The sequence below is a fragment of the Dromiciops gliroides genome, chromosome 6, assembly GCF_019393635.1.
Source record: "Dromiciops gliroides isolate mDroGli1 chromosome 6, mDroGli1.pri, whole genome shotgun sequence".
NCBI lineage: Eukaryota > Metazoa > Chordata > Mammalia > Microbiotheria > Microbiotheriidae > Dromiciops > Dromiciops gliroides.
The window spans coordinates 3,211,985-3,231,128 of NC_057866.1; the positions used below are offsets into that span (position 1 = coordinate 3,211,985).

The following is a 19,144-nucleotide window of genomic DNA, read 5'->3' on the forward strand; positions in this document are numbered from 1 at the left end:
CAAACATTTATAAAGTGCTAATGCGTGCCAAACACTGAGCTGCGTCAAGGATGAGGCTTACGTTCTACTGAGAGAGACCTTGATCCGGGGCTCTTAAGCGTGGCAAAACCCTTTACACCCGTCATCCCACTGCCCCCCAACACGCACACCCTAGGGGTTGTCCTTACCTCTGTGATTATCCCTATTTACAGATGAGGACACTGAGGCTCCGTTGTCACACTTGGAGGAGGCTCCTGGTCCCTGGCTCCTCACCACAACTTGGAGGCTAGAATACTTCACCCACATCAAGATCAAAGCCCCTATCTGGGGCCCAGCCTTGAGCTGCCTTGGCCAGATTCCCGAGGATGAACCTCCTTCAGCCGTCAAGGCTGCTCGGGGCTAGGGCTCAAGCCACTGAGAAGGCGTCCGGAGCAGGGGCTGGGGTGGTTTCATTTCCCTCTCTCTGGAGTCCGAATCATGGAGCGAAGAGACCCAGCCTCCTTCCTTTCCCTCCTCTTCCTCCCCAGCCTCTGTCCCCGCCCAGCTCAGCACCCTCTGGGCAGGTGGCCCACAGTCAACAGGACTTTGGCTCCCTGGGTGCCTAGCTGCCACCGAGCTGGCCCCTCTGCTGTCTCCCATTTTTCCTAGGTCCTGCTCCCCGCAGTCTATGCCAGCAGCTGGGACCACAGCCAGGCCAGCATGCAGGAAGGCGCCCACGTCCACCGGGCGAGGAAGGCCCAGGGAGGCCCCCAGAAGGAGACCTCAACCTCTCCGGGAGACGTGGACCGGTGGTTTGTGGTCCGGGTCACCTACGTGCTAACCGCTATAGAGCTCACCTGCCTCTTCATGCAGTTATCCATTATGCCCGTGAGTGGTCCTGCTGGGGGTGGGATGGGGAGGGTACCAGCCTTAGGCCCCTCCCACCCACGGGGCAGCTGTCTGTACTTGCTCAGTGCAGCCACACATAAGTGAGTGGTAGCTGGAGACGGGCCAAGGGCTGGGGTTGGGCGGTAGAGGGAAGCTAGCTCCAAGCAGATAATGCGGAAGGGGCCCTGGGTTCAAGTTTGACTCGGCCACTGGATGGCCTCAGACAAGTCCCTTCCCTTCTGGGCCTCCATTTCTTTATCTGTAAAATGTGGGCACTGGACCCAGTAGTCTCCCGCGCCTCTTAGCCTGGCTCTCCATGCCCTGCTCAGGTGCTTCCCTGCACAGGCAGCATTAGACGGGTGCTGGTCAGCAGAGTGGAGATCCGGATCCAAGACTCGGCTCCTCCACCTTTCCCTCCTCTCCCTCCTCCTCCCCCTTTCCTTCTTCCCCCTCCCCCTCCTCCCCCCCACCAGCACAGAGGGATGCCCTCAGTCTGATGGATGGCTCAGCCCAGGCATCCCCTCAGCAGTCACTGAGTCCCACCCTTTCATGGATAAAGGAGGGAACTGAGGCCCCGAGAGGGAAAAGAATGCTTGGGGCAGAGCCTCTGATTCCAGGCCCCCTGGCTCTGATGCCCCACCTTGAGGAGGCTGGTGAGGACCAGCGGGAGGGCCCGGGCTCCTCTGCTTGGCTTTCCAAGCCTGCCTAACATGACTTTTCCCCCAGAACAGTGGGTGAAGGGACCCAGCCCTGTCCATTCTTGGCTGGGAGCCCCAAGGCTCTTACTGCCTGGCTGAGTGACTGGACAAGTCCCAGAGGCCCCTCCTTTGGAAAGAGATGGGCTTGGACTTGTTGGGAGTCAAAGAACGACAAAGCCCCACGGTGGAGGTAGCTCCTAAGACAGGCTCCAGGTGCAGGGAAGGGGAAGGTCCCAGAGTGCTCGGGGCCATAGCAGAGTCGATGGGCAGGCTTTGCCTTTAAAACCAGAGCAGCTTCTGGCATTGACCCACAGGCTGGTGCCAAAGACTCAGGGCAACAGCCCCAGCCACTTCCGGCTCTTCCTTCAGCTTCCACAGAAGCCCATGTCCACAGCGGCTGATCCCCCAGAAGGTGGCCCCCAGGCTTCCCCAAGACAGGGCTGGGGGTCTGGAGGTGAATTCCATGAGCAGAGAGGTCCGTGGCTTTGCTTGTCAGCATCCACTGAGGACCAGAGGCCCCTCAGACCCTCAGGCTCCATCCCACCTCGACACTGTGGCCCACCCCTGCCACAATCTGCCTGCCCTGCCCTTCCCACTGGGCCTTGGGAGCCAGGCCCTCCCCAGACGGTGCCAGGCCCAGGGCTGGTCTCTCCTCAAGCCCCTGGGGTCAGGAGAAGGCAGCTGCGGGTCCTTGCTCCCCCCTCCTCCTCAGAGGCTCCTGTGACCCATCTTTATCACCTGGACCACATGGTCCTCTCTTGTGGGCATATCAGTCTACCTGCCCAACTCCCTTGGGGTGCCCTGCCCCCCCATACTCATTCTTCATCCTCCTTGTGGCCTCCTCGACTTCCCACCCTCCCTTCTCCCAGCCCATCTCCCAGGCTTCAGCCTTCCCTCCCCCACAACCGTGGCCCTCCAGCTCAAAGACTGTATGATTATAGATTTGGGGGTGGGAGGGGACTTTGAGGGCACTTAGTCCAACCCTTTTGTTTTGAGGAAACTGAGTTCCAACGATGTTAAGTAACTTGCCCGAGGTTACAGTATGTGAACTGGGATTTGAACTCAGGCCTTCTGACCTCAACTCCGTTGCTCTACCCACTACCCCACACTGCCTCATGTTAACATTGGCAACATCTTGCCAAAGTCCAACATCCTCCTTTTTGTTCCAGTTGCCATACTACTGAATGGAGTCCTGGAAGTGGGCCACCGAGGTGTCCCCCAAGTGTGGATTCTCCAAGGGGCCCTCCCTGCAGCACCATGAAATCCTTTGAGCCTTGTCTGATAGCTCCCCTCTCATTCTCCACTGAGGACACCTCAAAGTTTCTCCTCTCTCCCTAAAGCTCAGATACCACTCCCCCCCGCCGGCCCCTGCAGAGGACATCACCTCCCTGACACCAAAGAGGCTCCACACAGCAAGACGTCTGGGCATCAACCCTCCTTCTCCCCTGGGCCAAAGCCTTTGGCTGTGTGTGCTCTTAGTATGTCACCTTTGGAAGCCTGCCCCTGCCTTGTCTTATCCTCCATTGGCCACCCGCAAACATGTCCGGTTCTCTTCCATTCCAGAACAAACCAGAAGAACATCTTCAGCTTTCCTAAGTCCTCTTCTCTCTGCCTCCCTCCTTCCTTTCTCCCTTCATCCATCCCTCCCTCCCTCCCCCCTCTCTCCCTCCCTCCTTCTTTCCTCTCTCTTTCTCCCTCTCCCTCTCCCTCTCCCTCTCCCTCTCCCTCTCTCTCTCTCTCTCTCTCTCTCTCTCTCTCTCTCTCTCTCTCTCTCTCTCTCTCTCTCTCTCTCCCTCTCTCTCTCTCTCTCCCTCTCTCTCTCTCTCTCTCTCTCTCTCTCTCTCTCTCTCTCTCTCTCTCTCTCTCTGCCTGGGGTTACTCCCACTCTGTAGAAGAGGATGAATGATTCCTTCCTAGCCTTATTCAGAGGTCACTGGTACAACTTGATAAGAGAAGGGGAAGCGTTCTAGAACCCTGATGCCCTACAAACAATAAGAGATGGTATGTTTTCTTGATTTCAGTACCTGGCGAGGAACCTGGGCCTGGACTCCATGGGCTTTGGCTACCTTCAGACCATCTTTGGGGTTCTCCAGCTCCTGGGAGGCCCCATTTTTGGCAGGTAATGTAACCATTTCTCCTGAGCTAGGGGAGCCAAGCCTTCTGAGGCACCCCCACTGTCTGGCCCAGGAAGAGAGAGTGCAGAGGGACCAGACAGGGGAGTCTCAGAACTGAGACTCAGCCGACTTCATCTCAGGGCTGAGGTGACTTTGGAGGATGAGCTGGGCAAGTGCTCTCCCTTCCTTGGGCCTCAGTTCTCCTGTCAAAGGAGAGCTCTGAGAGTTCACCCTGCTCTGAACCTAAGCGTCTTCTCTCCCCTGAAGGTTTGGGGGTGAGGATAGGCTTATGCCACGGGCAAGCAGACTAGGGCAAAGTGGAAAGAAGCCAGCTACCTCGAAGTAATTAGGACACTCCTCCCCTTCCTCCTTCCTCCTTCTCCTTCTCCTTTTCTCCTCCTCTCCCTCCTCCCCTCCTCCTCCTCTTCCTTTTCTCCTCTGCTCTTCCTTCTCCATGTCCCTCCTCTCTCTCCTCCCCCTTCATCACCTTTCTTTCCTCAGCTCTCCTTTCCCCTTCTTTCCCTCTCTTCACCATGATCTCTCCTTCCCTCTTTCCTTCTCCTTCCTCCTGCCTTCTCAGGGTCCAGTTCCCCCCCTCCCCACTCCCAGATACTCTCCTGTGGTCAGCAGAGGGTCTAGGTCTGACTCACATCCCAGGTCTGATGCTCACTCGATGTGAGACCTTGTAGAGGTCACTTCACTGTTCTAGGTCTTAATCATATGACAGGGTTGGACTAAGTGATCCCCAAGGTTCCTTAGTGCGCTCAGTCCATGGTCCCCTGACCCTGGGGCCAAGCTGAACAGAAGCAGAAGGCCTATGATCAGTCGCCGAGCAGGGCAGCCTCATATCTGTGTCTCCTCCCAGGTTTGCTGACCAGTACGGGGCCCGGGCAGCCCTGACTCTCTCCTTCTTGGCTGCATCGGGGCTCTACCTGCTTCTCTCCTTTGCCACGAATGTGCCTCTCCTCGTGGCGTCCCGGATCCCAGCTCTGTTCATGCATGTGCTCCCAGGTAATGGGGCTCCCCAAATGTCCTGGAAATGGGTACACAGAGGGAGAGAATGTCAGTTCCTTACATCTTGTGGCCTGGCCTTAGGAACTGGGGGAGAGGCATGAGAAGGGGGGCAGGAGAGGGACCGAGAAGGACCTGGAAAGGAGGCTTTGTAAGGGCCCCCTCCCTTGGGCTCCCTGTCTTTCCTGGCCAGCTAGAGGGAGCTTGGGCCCCAGGCTCAGCAATTCTGTTCTGACCTGTGCTCCCTGGACGACCCTAAACCACAGCTTTTCCTTCCTTCCTCCAGAAAACAAGATCATTGGGCTCTACAGTCCAATCTGTCACACAGTCAGTCAGCACAATTTGCCAAAGCCCCTTATGGAAGTAAGGCTGTGCTGGATTTGGGTGTACAAAGCCCTTCAAGGTCTATGGGAGAAACAGCAGGGAAGCCCAGAAGTACAACCATGCCCACAGTGCCACCTGCCTGCTGGGGGTGAGGACTCAGAATTCCCCAGGGGTCTGTGGCCTTGCCCTTAACCTGAGACAGATTAGCCTGAGTTCCCAGGGCCCCAGCATGAACCCACAGAATTCTGGGGAGTTGGCTGGACCAGCCGGCAGGTGGTGCTAGGAGCACGGCCAAATATAGAATATATACCCAGTAAAAATAAAGGCATTTAGTGAGAAGGAAACCGGGGTGAGGGGACACTTAACCTCACACTGGAGGTGGTGTTTGAGCTGAGCTTTAAAAGAAACTAAGGGGCGGGGGTAGGGGGTGCAGTGGATGAAGCACTGGCTCTGGAGTCAGGAGTACTTGAGTTCAAATCCGGACTCAGACACTTGACACTTACTAGCTGTGTGACCCTGAGCAAGTCACTTAACCCCCATTGCCCCACAAAAAAAGAAAAAAGAAAAAAAAAGAAAAGAAACTAAGGGTCTCAGTGAGGAGGGTGTGTATCCTATGTGTGGAAGACAGGCTGGTCAAGGGTGAGGGAGGGGCTTTAAGAGCCAAACAGAAGTTTATATTTTATCCTGAAGGAAAGAAGGAGCAATGGGAGCTTCCTGAGGAGAGGAGTTACGTGGTCAGACCTATACTTTAGGAAGACCACTTTGGCCTCAGTGCAGAGGATGATGGCTGGGAGACAAAAAGAGATTGGAGTCAGGGAGACCAATTAGGAGGCTGTTGCAAGAGTCTGGATGAGAGGGGGTGGGGCCCTGAACTAAGGCTACAAGAGCGGAGAGGGGTGGAACAGATGGTATAGAGGTAAAACTCACAAGACTTGACAATTGATTGAATATGGTGGGGAGAACGAAGAGTTGAAGATGAGCAGAAGGTTGGGTGACTTGAAGACTGGTGGTGCCTTTAACAGGAACAGGGAAGTTTGGAAGAGGGGACAATCCAAGGAGGAAACAATGAGTCTGTTTTAGACATGTTGAGTTTTCAGTGACCACTTGACATTCAACATTTCCAGTTGTCTGATGTGCAACTTGACATGGGACTCAAGCTCAAGTGAGAGACCAGGGCCAGAGAAATTGACTTGGAAACTATCTGCATAGAAATGATTATTGAACCCATGAGAAGTGATGAGGTCCCTAAGAGAGAGTATGTAGAGAGGAGGTAGAAATCTCTGGGTGGCTTGGGGGACACCAAGAGTTTGGGTGACAAGGAAAAAACTGAACAAAAAAGATTGCAGAAGAACAGAGAAACAGGAGAGAGTTGTGTTGTGAGAGTGGCCAACAGGGTCAAATGCTGAAATGAAGGAGATGGTCAAAGATTGTGAGGCAGGAGAAGGCAAGACAGCTCAGGGCTTCCCAACAACAAAGCTCTAGGAAGAGTAACAGGCAAGATGTGATGGAGAAACCCAAGGAGAAAGCTCGATGGGCTATTCTTCCAGCCCAGGTCAGCAGGAAAGGGACAGTTTTAGAGAATGTGGGAGGGGGCAACTAGGTGGCACAGTGGATAAAGCACCGGTCCTGGATTCAGGAGGACCTGAGTTTTCATCCCACCTCAGACACTTGACACTTACTAGCTGTGTGACCCTGGGCAAGTCACTTTACCCTCATTGCCTTGGGGGAAAAAAAGGAAAAGGAAAAAAATAGAGAATGTGGGAAATATTTGCATGAATCAATGCAGTTGAAGGGAGCAGGACTAGAAGAACAATTTCTACAATAACAACAACATGGCAAAGACAAACCACTTTGAGAGCCTTAGGAACTCTAATCAGTGCAATTGGCCGTCATGATTCCAGAAGATCCGTGATGAAACATGGTGCCCACCTCCTGACAGAGATTAAATGGAATTGGGACACTTTGGGATATACCTTTTTTAACACAGACAGTTTAAGAATTTGTTTTGTTTGACTGTTACAAGGATTTTTCTTTTCTTTTCTTTCTTTTTAAATGGACAGGGAGGGAAAGAAATGCTTAGTAATAAAAAAAAGTTAAAATGAAACAGAGAGTAAAAACCTGTGATCATGGTCTAGGTGAGAGGAAGGGAAGAATAATAGATTGAATAAGGCAAAGAATACATATTCTTCTCTCACCAATCTTTTCTTCTCTGTAAAGAATGGGTGGGGATCAAAGAAAGGAAAAATATAAGAAAATTGGTGAAGGGAAATATATATTTAACATCACATGAGTGTCATTGGGATTAGATCACCCATGAAACAAAAGGAGAGAGCAGAATGGATTAGAAAGAAGAATCTAACAATAATTGTTTATAAGAAACACATTTGAAACCTGAAGATTCACCGATTAAAATAAGGAGTTGGAGCAAAATCCATTATGCTTCAGATAAAAAACAAAACAAAACAAAAACAAGGTAAACAATCATAATCTCCAACAAGACAACACCAAAAAAAGACTTCAATAAAAAGAGATATTTAGGGAAACTGAATTCTGCAAAAAATACCATAGTCACTGAATTAACATGACTGTTTAGATAGACAGTAAAGCCAGAATAGTGGGAAGCAGTTTTAATGTCTCTCTTTCAGACGTGCACGAGTCTAACAAATGCTATTAAAGAAATCAAGAAGGGTGAAACCTAGAGAATCACAGAATGTAAGAGCTGAAAGGGACCATCTGGTCTGTAGATGAAAACAATCCCTCCTATGGCACACATAAGAAGCAAGAAGGAATCACATTTGGAAGTTAAGAGATCACTGGTAACTTTGGAGTTGAATGAAAAAGTCAGAGGCCAGATTTCAAAGGATTGGGGGGTGAGAGGAGACAAAGTAGGGGCAAGGAGGGTATGCAGGAAAGTCGTTTGACAATAGCTTAAGGGAGCATAGGGTCAAGTGAGGGTTTTAAGAATCTGAGACAGGGTGTGTTATATAGGCAGCAGAGAAAGAACCTATAAATGTATTGGGAGAAAAAAGACACACAGAGAGAAAGGAAAACAGAGACTGACACATAGAAAGAGAGACAAAGATTGAGACAGAGAGAGACAGAGAGAGAAACAGACACAGAAAGGAGGGATGGGAGAGAGAGACACAGAGAGGGAGACAGAGACAAAGACTGAGACAGAGACACAGAGAGAAACAGACACAGAAAGGAGGGGTGGGAGGGGGGAGAGAGGGGGAGAGAGAGAGAGAGAGAGAGAGAGAGAGAGAGAGAGAGAGAGAGAGAGAGAGAGAGAGAGAGAGAGAGAGTCTATTGCCTCTATAATATGGGTGCATGTACAGGAATTTGTTTTGTCAAGGAGAAGGGCTACCTCTTCATCAGAGAGTAGAGTAAAGGAGGAGAAAAGGAAGGGTGATGTCAAATCAGATTGATTTCAAGGCAAGGAGGGAGAGCCTGTGGTGAATGGTTTCTATTTTCTCAGTCAAGTATGAAATGAAGACCTAACCTGAGAGAGCTGGTGTGAGTGGGAGGTGTGGAGAGCCTTGAAGAAAGCAGAGAAAGTTTGGAGCAGTTGTCGAGGAGAGCAGGACAGTGAATAAATTGTGGAAGAGCAGAAGGACCACCTTGCTACATTGAGGGCCCAGTTCAAATAAGATGCCATGAACTTGTAGTGGCCCCCGTCAGCACAATTCATAACTTCTTCCAGCTCTGTTCAACAAAAGTCAATAGGAGATAGATGGTGGGGGCAATCCAGGGCTAGAGTTTGTTAAGGTGTTAGCAGAGATAAACCAAGAATGAAGGGATTGAATGGAGGTGATGCTAATGTTGAATTGTTTAATTATACAGTCAATAGTGAGGAGGGGGAATCATGAAGTCAGAACAGAGAGGTAAAGGTCTGAGAGAGCACTGGAGGGTAGAGGGGTTAGAGCCAGGACCAAAAAGAGATTTCAAAGAGAGACATAGGGAGATATGGCATGATCAGGATAACTTTCTAATTCTATGGCAGGAAACAAGTCAACAAATATTTATTGTATCCAACTCTGTCCTGACTAGACTACAGAGGACACGGATGGGGACCATACCTGGTCTCTGCCCTAAGGAAGCTCCCAGTCTGGGGATACAGGAGAAGCAGCCCCAAGCCCTGGCCTTAGGGAACTTGCAGTATGCTAGGCAAGATTGAACTGGCTGATTCTACTCCCCTGGGGTGGTGCCAAGATGGCAGAATAAGGCAGGAACTTGTCTGAGCTCTCCCAAATTCACTTCCAAACAACTATAAAATGACACTACAAAATGAATTCTGGAGCAGCAGAACCAGCTAAGAGATGGGGGCAGAACAATTTTCCAGGCCAAAACAATGTAGAAGATCAGCAGAAAAAGTCTGTCTCATTCAGGTAAAAGGGGAACACAGTCCAATGCATGTGGTGTCTAGGCAAGGCAGCAGTGAGACCCTGTAGTGCAGCACAGGTCACTGACTGAGGCCATGTGGCACCAGTGCAGCAATCCAGCAGTATATCAAGCCAGCTGTGAGGCCTTAAGCCCCTAGCACAGCACACTAGTGGCCAGACTCTGTGGCCCCAGTGCAGCAGGCAAATGGCTAGTGCAAATGGCCAGAGCAACAGGCCAGTGGCCAGGCCCCTGACCCTGGTGCAAGAAGCTTGAGACAGTGCCCTCTCCACTTCAGGAACAGAGCTCACCTTTAAAAGTCACAAAATAGGCTGGGGAAATGAGCAAAAAACAAAACCGAAAAATAACCTGGCCATAGAAAGTTACCACAGTGACAAGGAAGATCAAAACACAAACTCAGAAAAGGAAAAAAATATCAAAATGCCTACATGCAAGGCCTTGAAGAAAAATATGAATCATTCTCACAGGCCCCAAAACTTCTCTTGGAAGAGCTCAAAAAGGCTTTTAAAAATCAAATAAGAGAAGTAGAAGAAAAATTGGGAAAATAAATGAGAGCAATGCAAGAGAATCATGAAAAAACAGTCAAGAGCTTGGTAAAGGAACCATAAACAATGGAAAAGGAAGTATAAAAATTGACTGAAGAAAACAACCCCTTAAAAAATAGAATTGGCCAAATAGAAAAGAAGGTACAGAAGCTCACTAAAGGAAATAATTCCTTGAAAAATAGAACTGGGCAAGTAGAAACAAATGATACCATGAGACATCAAGAATCAATCAAACAAAATCAAAGTATGAAAAAACAAAAGACAATGTGAAATCTTTCTTTCTTTCTTTCTTTCTTTTTTTTTTTGGTGAGGCAATTGGGGTTAAGTGACTTGCCCAGGGTCACACAGCTAGTAAGTGTTAAGTGTCTGGGGCCGGATTTGAACTCAGATTCTCCTGACTCCAGAGCTGGTGCTCTATCTACTATGCCACCTAGCTGCCCCTGAAAGCCATGATTTAAAAAAAAAAAGAACTTTCACATCATATTTCAAGAAATTATCAAGGAAAACTGCCTTGATATGTTAGTTTCAGAGAGTAAAATAAAAATGGAAAGAATCCACCAATCACCTCCTGAGAGGGATCCCAAAATGAAAACTCCCAGGAATATTATGGCCAAATTCCTGAATTCCCAGGTCAAGGCAAAAATACCACAAGCAGCCAGAAAAAAAATTCAAATATCATGGAACCACAGTCAAGATTACACAGGATTTAGCAGCTTCTACACTAGAGGATCAGAGGGTTTGGAATATGATATTCCAGAAGGCAAGGGAACTAAGGTTAAAACCAAGAATCATCTACTCAGCACAACTGAGCACAATCCTTTGGGGTAAAATGAATATTTAATGAAATAGAGGACTTTTAAGTATTCCTGATGAAAAGACCAGAGCTGAACAGAAATTTTGGTTCTTAAATACAAGACTCAAGAGAAGTATAAAAAGATAAAAAGGAAACAGAAACCATGAGGGATTCAATAAGATTCAACTGTTTACGTTCTTCTGTGGGAAGATGATACTTGTAATTCTTAAGAACTGTATCACGCCAGTCAGAAGAAGATATATACATAGACAGAGGGCATAGGTATAAGTTGGCTTTGATGGGATGATATAAAAAACTGAGGGGGTGAGAAAGAGGAGTGCACTGGGAGAAGGAAGGGAGAGGTAGAATGGGATAAATCATCTCACATGAAGAAGCATGAAAAGCCTATTACAGTGGAAGGGGGAAATGGAGTGGGGGGCATTGTTTGAACCTTACTCTGATTGAAATTGGCCTAAAGAGGAAATACGCGCGCGCGTGTGCGCGTGTGCACACACACACACACACACACTCAGCTGGGTATAGAAATCTATTTTACCCTATAGGGAAGAAGGGGGAGGAAGATAAGAAAAGGGGGGAGTACTGATAGAAGGGAAGGCAGATTGGGTCAGGTGGTCAGAAGCAAAACACTGATCAGGAGAGACAGGATGAAAGGTGAGAGGGGAAAAGGAGATAGCAAGAGGGAGGGAGGGAGATAAACAGGAAGGGAATGGGACATGAGGAAATACACAGTAATCATAACTGTTAATGTGAATGAGATGAACTTACCCATAAAAATGGAAATGGATAGTAGAGTAGATTAAAAATCAGAATTCTACAATACTTTATTTATAAGAAACACATTTGAAGCAAAGAGACACTCACAGAGTAAAGGTAAGGGGCTCAGTTAAGCTTCAACTGAAGTAAAAAAAATCAGGGAGTAGCAATCACAATTTCAGACAAAACAAAACAAATTAATTAAAACAAACTAAGTAAAAGAGATAAGGTACCATAAAGGTACCATAGACAGTGATATAATCTCAATACTAAACATAAATGCACCAAATGGTAAAGCATCGACATTTTAAAGAAGTTAAACTAGTTACAGGAGGAGATAGACAGTGTGACTATAATAGTGGGGGACCTCAACTTTCCCCTCTCAAAACTAGATAAATCTAACTAAGTCATAAACAACAAAGAAGTTAAGGAGGTGAATAGAACTTTACAAAAGTTAGATAATTATAGACATCTGTAGAAAATGGAATGGAGATACAAAGGAATATATCTTTTCCTCAATGGTACATGGCACCTCCACAAAAACTGACCATATATAAAAACCTTGCAATCAAATGCAGAAAGGCAAAAATATTCCATGCATCCCTTTCAGGTCATAATGTAATTTTAAAAATCATTCAATAAAGGACCATGGAAAGATAAATTAAAAATTAATTTGAAGCTAAATGACAATAAGCTAATAATAAGCTGAAGAATGAATAAATCAAAGAACAAATCATAAAGACAATCAATAATTTCATTTCCGAGAATGACAACAATGAGACAATGCATCAAAATTGATGAGATGCAGCCAAAGCAGTACTTAGGGGAAAATGTTTATCTCAGTAAAATAGAGAAAGAACAGATCAATGGATTGGGTGTGGAACTAAGAAAACTAGAGAAAGAATAAGTTGAAAATCCACAATTAAACACTAAGTTGGAAATCCTGAAAAACATTTCAAGAACAATCCATTCCAACACTATATGGACTATTTGGGGAAATGGGTGAAGAAGGAGCCCTACCGAATTCCTTTTATGATACAGATACGGTGCTGACACCTAAACCAGGAAGAATGAACCCAAGAAATAAAATAGAGACCAAGTTCCCTAATGAACATTGAAGAAACTTTAGATAAAGCCCCAGCCAGGAGACTACAGCGAGATATCACAAGGACTGCACACTATGACCAGGTGGGGCTTATACCCGGAATGCAGGGCTGGTTCAACGTTAGGAAAACCATCAGCGTAATTGACCACATCAATTACAAAACTAACAGAAATCTTAGGATTATCTCAATAGATAGAGAAAAAGCATTGGACAAAATACAGCACCCATTCCTATTAAAGACACTAGAGCATATAGGAATAAATAGAGCTTTCTTAAAATGATAAGTAGTATCTATCTAGAACCATCAGCAAGCATTATCTGTGATTTTGATAAGCTAGAAGTGTTCGCAAGATGAGGAGTGAAACAAAGATGCCCATTATCACTACTTTTGGGGGGGGGACAGGGCAATGAGGGTTAAGTGACTTGCCAGTTTCACATACCAATAAGTGTCAAGTGCCTGAGGCCAGATTTGAACTCAGGTCTTCCTGAATCCAGAGCTGGCATTATCACTACTTTTATCCAATGTTGTACTAGAAAATGCTAGCTAAGGCAATGAGAAGAAAAAGAAAAAGAAAGAAATTAGAATAGGCAATGAGGAAGCAAAACTATTATACTTTGCACATGATATAATGGTATGCTTAGAGAATCCTAAAGAATCAACTAAAAAAACTAGTTGAAATAACTAACTTTAGCAAAGTTTCAGGATATAAAATCAATCAACAGCATTCCTATATTACCAACAAAGTCCAGCAAGAAGAGATAGAAAAAGAAATTCCATTTTAAAAACTGTAAACAATATAAAATATTTGGGAGTCTGCCTGCCAAGACAAACCCCAAAACTAAATTAATAAAATTACAAAACACTTTTCGCATAAATAAAGTCAGGTCTAAACAATGGGAAAAAATATAAATTGCTCATAGATAGGCTAGCCAATATAATAAAAGTGACAATTCTGCTTAAATTAGTTTATTCAATGCCATACTAAACTACCAAAAATTATTCTATAGAGCTAGAAAAATAATAACAAAATTCATCTGGAAGAGCAAAAAGTCAAGAATATCAAGGGACTCAATGAAAACAAATGCGAAGGAAGGTGGCCTAGCCATACCAAATCTCATACTGAATTATAATTTATTAATCATCATAACTATCTGGTACTGGCTAAACAATAGAGTAGTGGATTAGTGGGAAAGATTAGATACAAAAGACACAGTAATAAATGACTATAGCAATTTTGTTTTTGATAAACCCAAAGAGCTCAGCTTTTGGGACAAGAACTCACTATTTGACAAAAACTGCTAGGAAAACAGTATGGCAGAAATTAGGCATAAACCAACATCTCCTACCATATACCACAATAAGATCTAAGTGGGTACATGATTTAGATATAAAGGGTGATACCATAAACAAATCAGGAGAGCAAGAAATAGTTTAGCTGTCAGATCTATGGATAAGGGAAGAATTTACAAATAAACAAAATATACAGAATATTACAAAACGCAAAATGGATTATTTTGATTATATTAAATTTTAAAAGGGTTTGCACAAACAAAACCAATGCAAACCAAGATTAGCAGGAAAGCAGAAAGCTGGGAAACTATTTTTATTAGAGACACTGATAAAGGCCTCATTCTCAAATATATAGAGAACTGAATCAAATTTATAAGAATGAAAGTCATTCTCCAATTGACAAATGGTCAAAAAACACAAACAGGAAATTTTCAGATGAAGAAATCAGAGCTATCTATAGTCATGTGAAAAATGTTCTAAATCACTATTGATTAGAAAAATGAAAATTAAAACAACTATGAGGTACCGCCTCATATCTAACAGATTGGCTAATATGACAGAAAAGGAAAATTATCTTAGAAGAGATGTAGGAATTGGTACACATGCACTGTTAGTGAAGTTGTGAACTGATCCAACCATTCTGGAGAGCAATTTGGAACTATGCCCAAAGGGCCATAAAACTGTGCATACCACTGACCCTAAAATACCACTACTAGATCTGTATCCCAAAGAGATTTTTAAATGGGGTGGGGGGGAAGAGGATCCATTTGTAAAAAAAAAATTTATAGCTGCTTTTTTCTTGGTGACAAAGAATTGGAAATTGAGGGGGATTCCCATCATTTAGGAAATGGCTAAAAAAGTTGTGATATATAATTATTTATTTATTTATTTAATCATAAAAGTATATTATTATTTTCCAGTTACAAGTAAAGATAGTTTTCAACATTTGTTTTCATAGGATTTTTGGTTCCAGATTGTTCTCCCCCCCCACTCCCTTCCCTCTTCCCTCCCCCAAAACAGAAAGCAATCTGATATATGTTCTATATGTACAATCACATTAAGCATATTTCTGCATTAGTCATATTGTGAAAGAAGAATCAGAACACAAGGGAAAACCTCATAAAAGAGGGGAAAAACAGCCAAGAAGTAGAAACAGTATGGTTCAATCTGCATTCAGAATCCACAGTTCTTTTTTCTGGATTTTCTATCATGAGTCCTTTGAAACTGTTTTGGATCACTGCATTGCTGAGAAGAGCCAAGTCTATCACAGTTGATCATCACACAATGTTGCTGTTTCTGTGTACAATGTTCTCCTGATTCTGCTCATCTCACTCAGCATCTGTACATGTAAGTCGTTCCAGGTTTCTCTGAAATCCTCCTGCTCATTGTTTCTTACAGCACAATAGTATTCCATTACATTCATTGTGGTATATAATTGTAATGGAATGCTGTCATACCATGAGAAAAGATGACCAGGCTGATTTCAGAAAAACCTGGAAAGACTTGCATGAACTGATGCAAAGTGAATTGAGCAGAACCAGAACATTGTATATGGAAACAGCAATATTGTTCAATGAACAGCTGTGAATGACTTAGCTATTCACAGCAATCCAAGACAATTCAAAAAGCCTCATGATGAAAAATGCTATCCACATCCAGAGAAAGAATTGATATGGTCTGAATATGGATGGAAGTAGACCTTTTTTTACTTCCTTTGTTTTTATCATTCTTTCGTTTTGGTCTTTCTTTCACAATATGACTGATGTGGAAATACATGTATAACTGATATCAAATTGCTTACTGTCTCAGGGAGGATGGAGGAGAGGGAGAGAGGGAGAAAATTTGAAATGCAAAATCTTAAAATTTAATGTTAAAAATTGTCTTTACACGAAATTGGAAAAAATAATTTTTTTCTAAAAAAAGATTGAACTGACCCCTGAAACAATCACTCAGCCAGTGAACAAGCTTTGATGAAGTTCCTACTCTGTGCCAGACACTGCTAAGTGACAGGGATACAGAGCAAATCCAAAGACAGACTCTGACACTGTGTGTCCAGCCCACTAGGAGCCCAAGGAAGGGAGGGGCAGGGAGCGCTGGGACTGGTCCCTCTATGAGCATAGAGGAGGGGCAGGCACTCCAGGCAATAGGAACAATGTGAGCAAAGTCACAGACCCAGGAATGAGCCCAGTGTGCCGGCAGGCACAGACTGCAGAGTGCAGGATCCCAAGGGGAAAACCCTGGGGCTTGAATCTGAGAAGCTGGTGGGCTTGATCCGGGGCTCTGCAGCTTCCTGCCCACCTCCTGTAGACAAGGCCCTTCTCTTCCGGGTGTCTCAGTTTCCCCCTCTGGAAAAGAGGCCTTTAGGACGTAAGAGAATGCCTCTTCTACTTCCCTCTTTTGACAGAGGAAGAAGCTTTGGCCCAAACAGGAGAAGAGATTGGCCCACGGTCGCACACAATAAGTGAGGGGCAGAGCCACCTTCCAATCCGGGCCACAGACTCACAGATTTAGAATAGGAAGGGTACATTTTCAGCCTGCCAGTAAAGACACCAAGGCTCCAGGAAACGAGGGGATTTGCCCAGGGTCACACAGCTACAAGTGTCTGAGCTGGGATTTGAACCCCTCGTGATTCCGAGTTCAAGGCTTTAACCACCAGCCCACACTGCCTCCTCTGACTCCAAAATCAGGGCTCCTTCCAGGGCACCATAGCTCTCCAGCCCATGATCCTGCAGTTAGCAAGGAGTAGACAATAAGGCTGAAGAAGCAGGGCAGAGTCAGATTGTGGAAGGCCTTGAATGACAGACTTAGTCAAGAGGAGAGCCATTGAAGATGTCTGGGGGGACAGCAGCGACACAGCGAGGGATGTGCACTAGTATGAATGGGATGGCAGGGCAGAGACTCATAGAAAGAAGGGAGGGGCATATGCAGAGCTAAAGCTAGACAGGGCTTCAGAGCCATAAAGTCCTACCCCCACTTTACAGATAAGGAACTGAGGCCCAGGAAGGCTAAGTGAATAGCCCAGAGCCAGGAAAGACTGACCTTGCCTAGTGTCCGTGGGAAAGGAAAGGAGCAGGACGATTTGAGAGAAGTTCCAGTGGCCAGAAAAGGTACAGGGCTTGGGACCAGAAGGATGTAGGCTGAAAGGGAAGGGAGGGATGACCCTGGCCCTGCAGGAGAAGCAGCCCAGACACCCACAGGCCTTGGCACAGTCCTTACTTTGGTCTCGCTTTTTCCCAGGGGCCCAGATGGTCATCACAGACCTGACCCCCCCAGCAGATCGCCCTGGAGCCCTGGGGAAGCTGGGCCTGTGCTTTGGAATAGGAGTCATTCTGGGCTCCTTGCTCGGCGGGATGCTGAACACCAAGTTTGGGTGAGTGAGCAGACCTTGTGCCTATGTCTTGTGATGAGTGACCAAAATCCAGGAGAAGGCTGGATCTGCTGGGCTCCTGGGGAATGAAACCAAGCATGAGCCGCTAGCCAAGGGGGCACAGGCCCACAAGGGAACAATCGCCAGATGCATCTTTCGGGGCGGCAGAATAGGCAGGGTGCTGGCCCTGGAGTCAGGAAGCCCCGTCATATGGTTGTGGGACAGTCACGGTTCTTTGTGCCTCAGTTTCCCCATCTGTAAGCCAGGGTGATCCCTGTAGTACCCGTCTGACAAGGCCATTAGGTTTAGTGAGTGAGATGATGGGTGGAAGTTCTTGGCAAACCTAAGACCCTTATGTGAAGGTCGTTGATGGTCATTGACTTTGGTAGATGGACTTGAGAATAATGGGGCCATGGTGTGGCCCCAGAGACTCAATGGGGGGCTCTGTGGAGCTCCTGGGCCTCACCAGAGGAGATGCTTAGCTATTTTCTGGATGGGGAGTTGGGGGGAAGACAGCATCATGGAAGTGGATAGAGCCTGGGGAGGAATTCGAAGGCTCAAGCTTCTCTTCCCAGGTCTGCCTCATGCTAGCCTTTCAACCTTTTACCTCTCTGGGCCTCAGTTTACCTGTCCCTGCCTACTCACAATAGAGTGGAGTTTTTGTAAACGAGAAAGCTCTGGACTCATGGAAGTAATTGGTGGGCCTTAGAGACTTTACCCCCTGGGTGACCTTGGACGGCCTCTCTCTCTTCTCTAGGCCTCAGTTTACCCATCTATAAGATCCGGAGCCAGACTCCTATTCAGGGTTCAAAGTGCTGTTCCCTGTGAGAGGGCATTTGTGGAAGGATGGATGAATGTCCGAGGGACCATAGGAGGATATTGGCTGAGCCTGTAATGACGCTCTCTGCCCATCAGAGGGAGGTTTGTGACCCAGACAGGAGGTCACAAAAAGCCCTTTAGAACAAGTACTGTATAGATTTACTTTCCTCAAAGTGTTTCCTCATTTCCAAAAAATGTCACGGGATTTCCCTCTTTGGTGATTTTAGTGTCTCCTCCAACCCAACAAGCGTGTGTCAGGGACATCCTCTACTCCAGAAAGACCTAGATTCAGGTGCAACTGGACTAAGCGAGTCATCTCACAGCTCCCTAAATCAATGAGCAAGTGTTTATCAAGGCTTACTCTGAGCCAGGCGCTGTCCTTGGTGCTGGGGACACAGAGGCAAGACTCTCCAAGACTCTAAGGCTTTGTATTGGCAAAGCAAGTGTTCTCACTGCAGTTCCCCACCCCAAGTCCTGACCAAAAAGTGAGCCCCTATACTTCTGCTCACTCACTCTGTGCTGGGGATTGGGAGCAAAGGGAGACTGTTCCTGCCCCCCTCCCAGAGCTTGCATTCTGCCAGGAGGCCGCAGCACAAGCACTTACCACAATATCCTTGATAAGCAGAGGAGGAGGCAGAGAGTACCAGCAATTGCAGCATCAGGAAAAGTTTCCTTCAGGAGGCCGCATCTGAGCTGAGCTGGGAAGGAACCAGGGATTCTAGGAGATCAGAAGGGAGGGCATTCCAAGCAGGTGGCTCAGCCTATGCAAAGGCTCAGACAGGAAACAGAATGCCAAGTTCAGAAGCAGTGAATAGACTGGGCTGGCTAGAACTTAGACTACACTGAGTGAGAGTGAAAGGCATTGAGCCTGGAAAGTTAGGCTAGTGACAGATAGTGAGGGGCTTTGTCTCAGGTCCAGAACTGAATCTCGATGCCCTCTAGAATATTCTCTCCCCAGGAGTGTTCCTGCAGACTCCTGGAAAGGCAGCTCAGGGAAAGAGCCTGGATTTGAGGCCCACCTGTGCCTCAGTTTCCTCACCTGTAAAGTCAGTATAATGT

General features: G+C 46.4%; 1 protein-coding gene across 1 annotated transcript in view; it reads left to right on the forward strand.

The window, feature by feature from the left end:
* The first annotated feature begins 548 nt into the window (after positions 1-548).
* The window catches only part of SLC22A18 (solute carrier family 22 member 18), a 74,471-nt gene continuing 55,875 nt past the window's right edge, over positions 549-19,144 (forward strand). Inside the window, exons 1-4 of the mRNA XM_043969648.1 lie at positions 549-846; positions 3,566-3,663; positions 4,524-4,669; positions 17,137-17,269. Of these exons, the coding sequence (XP_043825583.1) occupies positions 679-846; positions 3,566-3,663; positions 4,524-4,669; positions 17,137-17,269 (545 nt within the window). The 5' untranslated portion in view covers positions 549-678. The remainder of the gene's footprint in view (positions 847-3,565; positions 3,664-4,523; positions 4,670-17,136; positions 17,270-19,144) is intronic.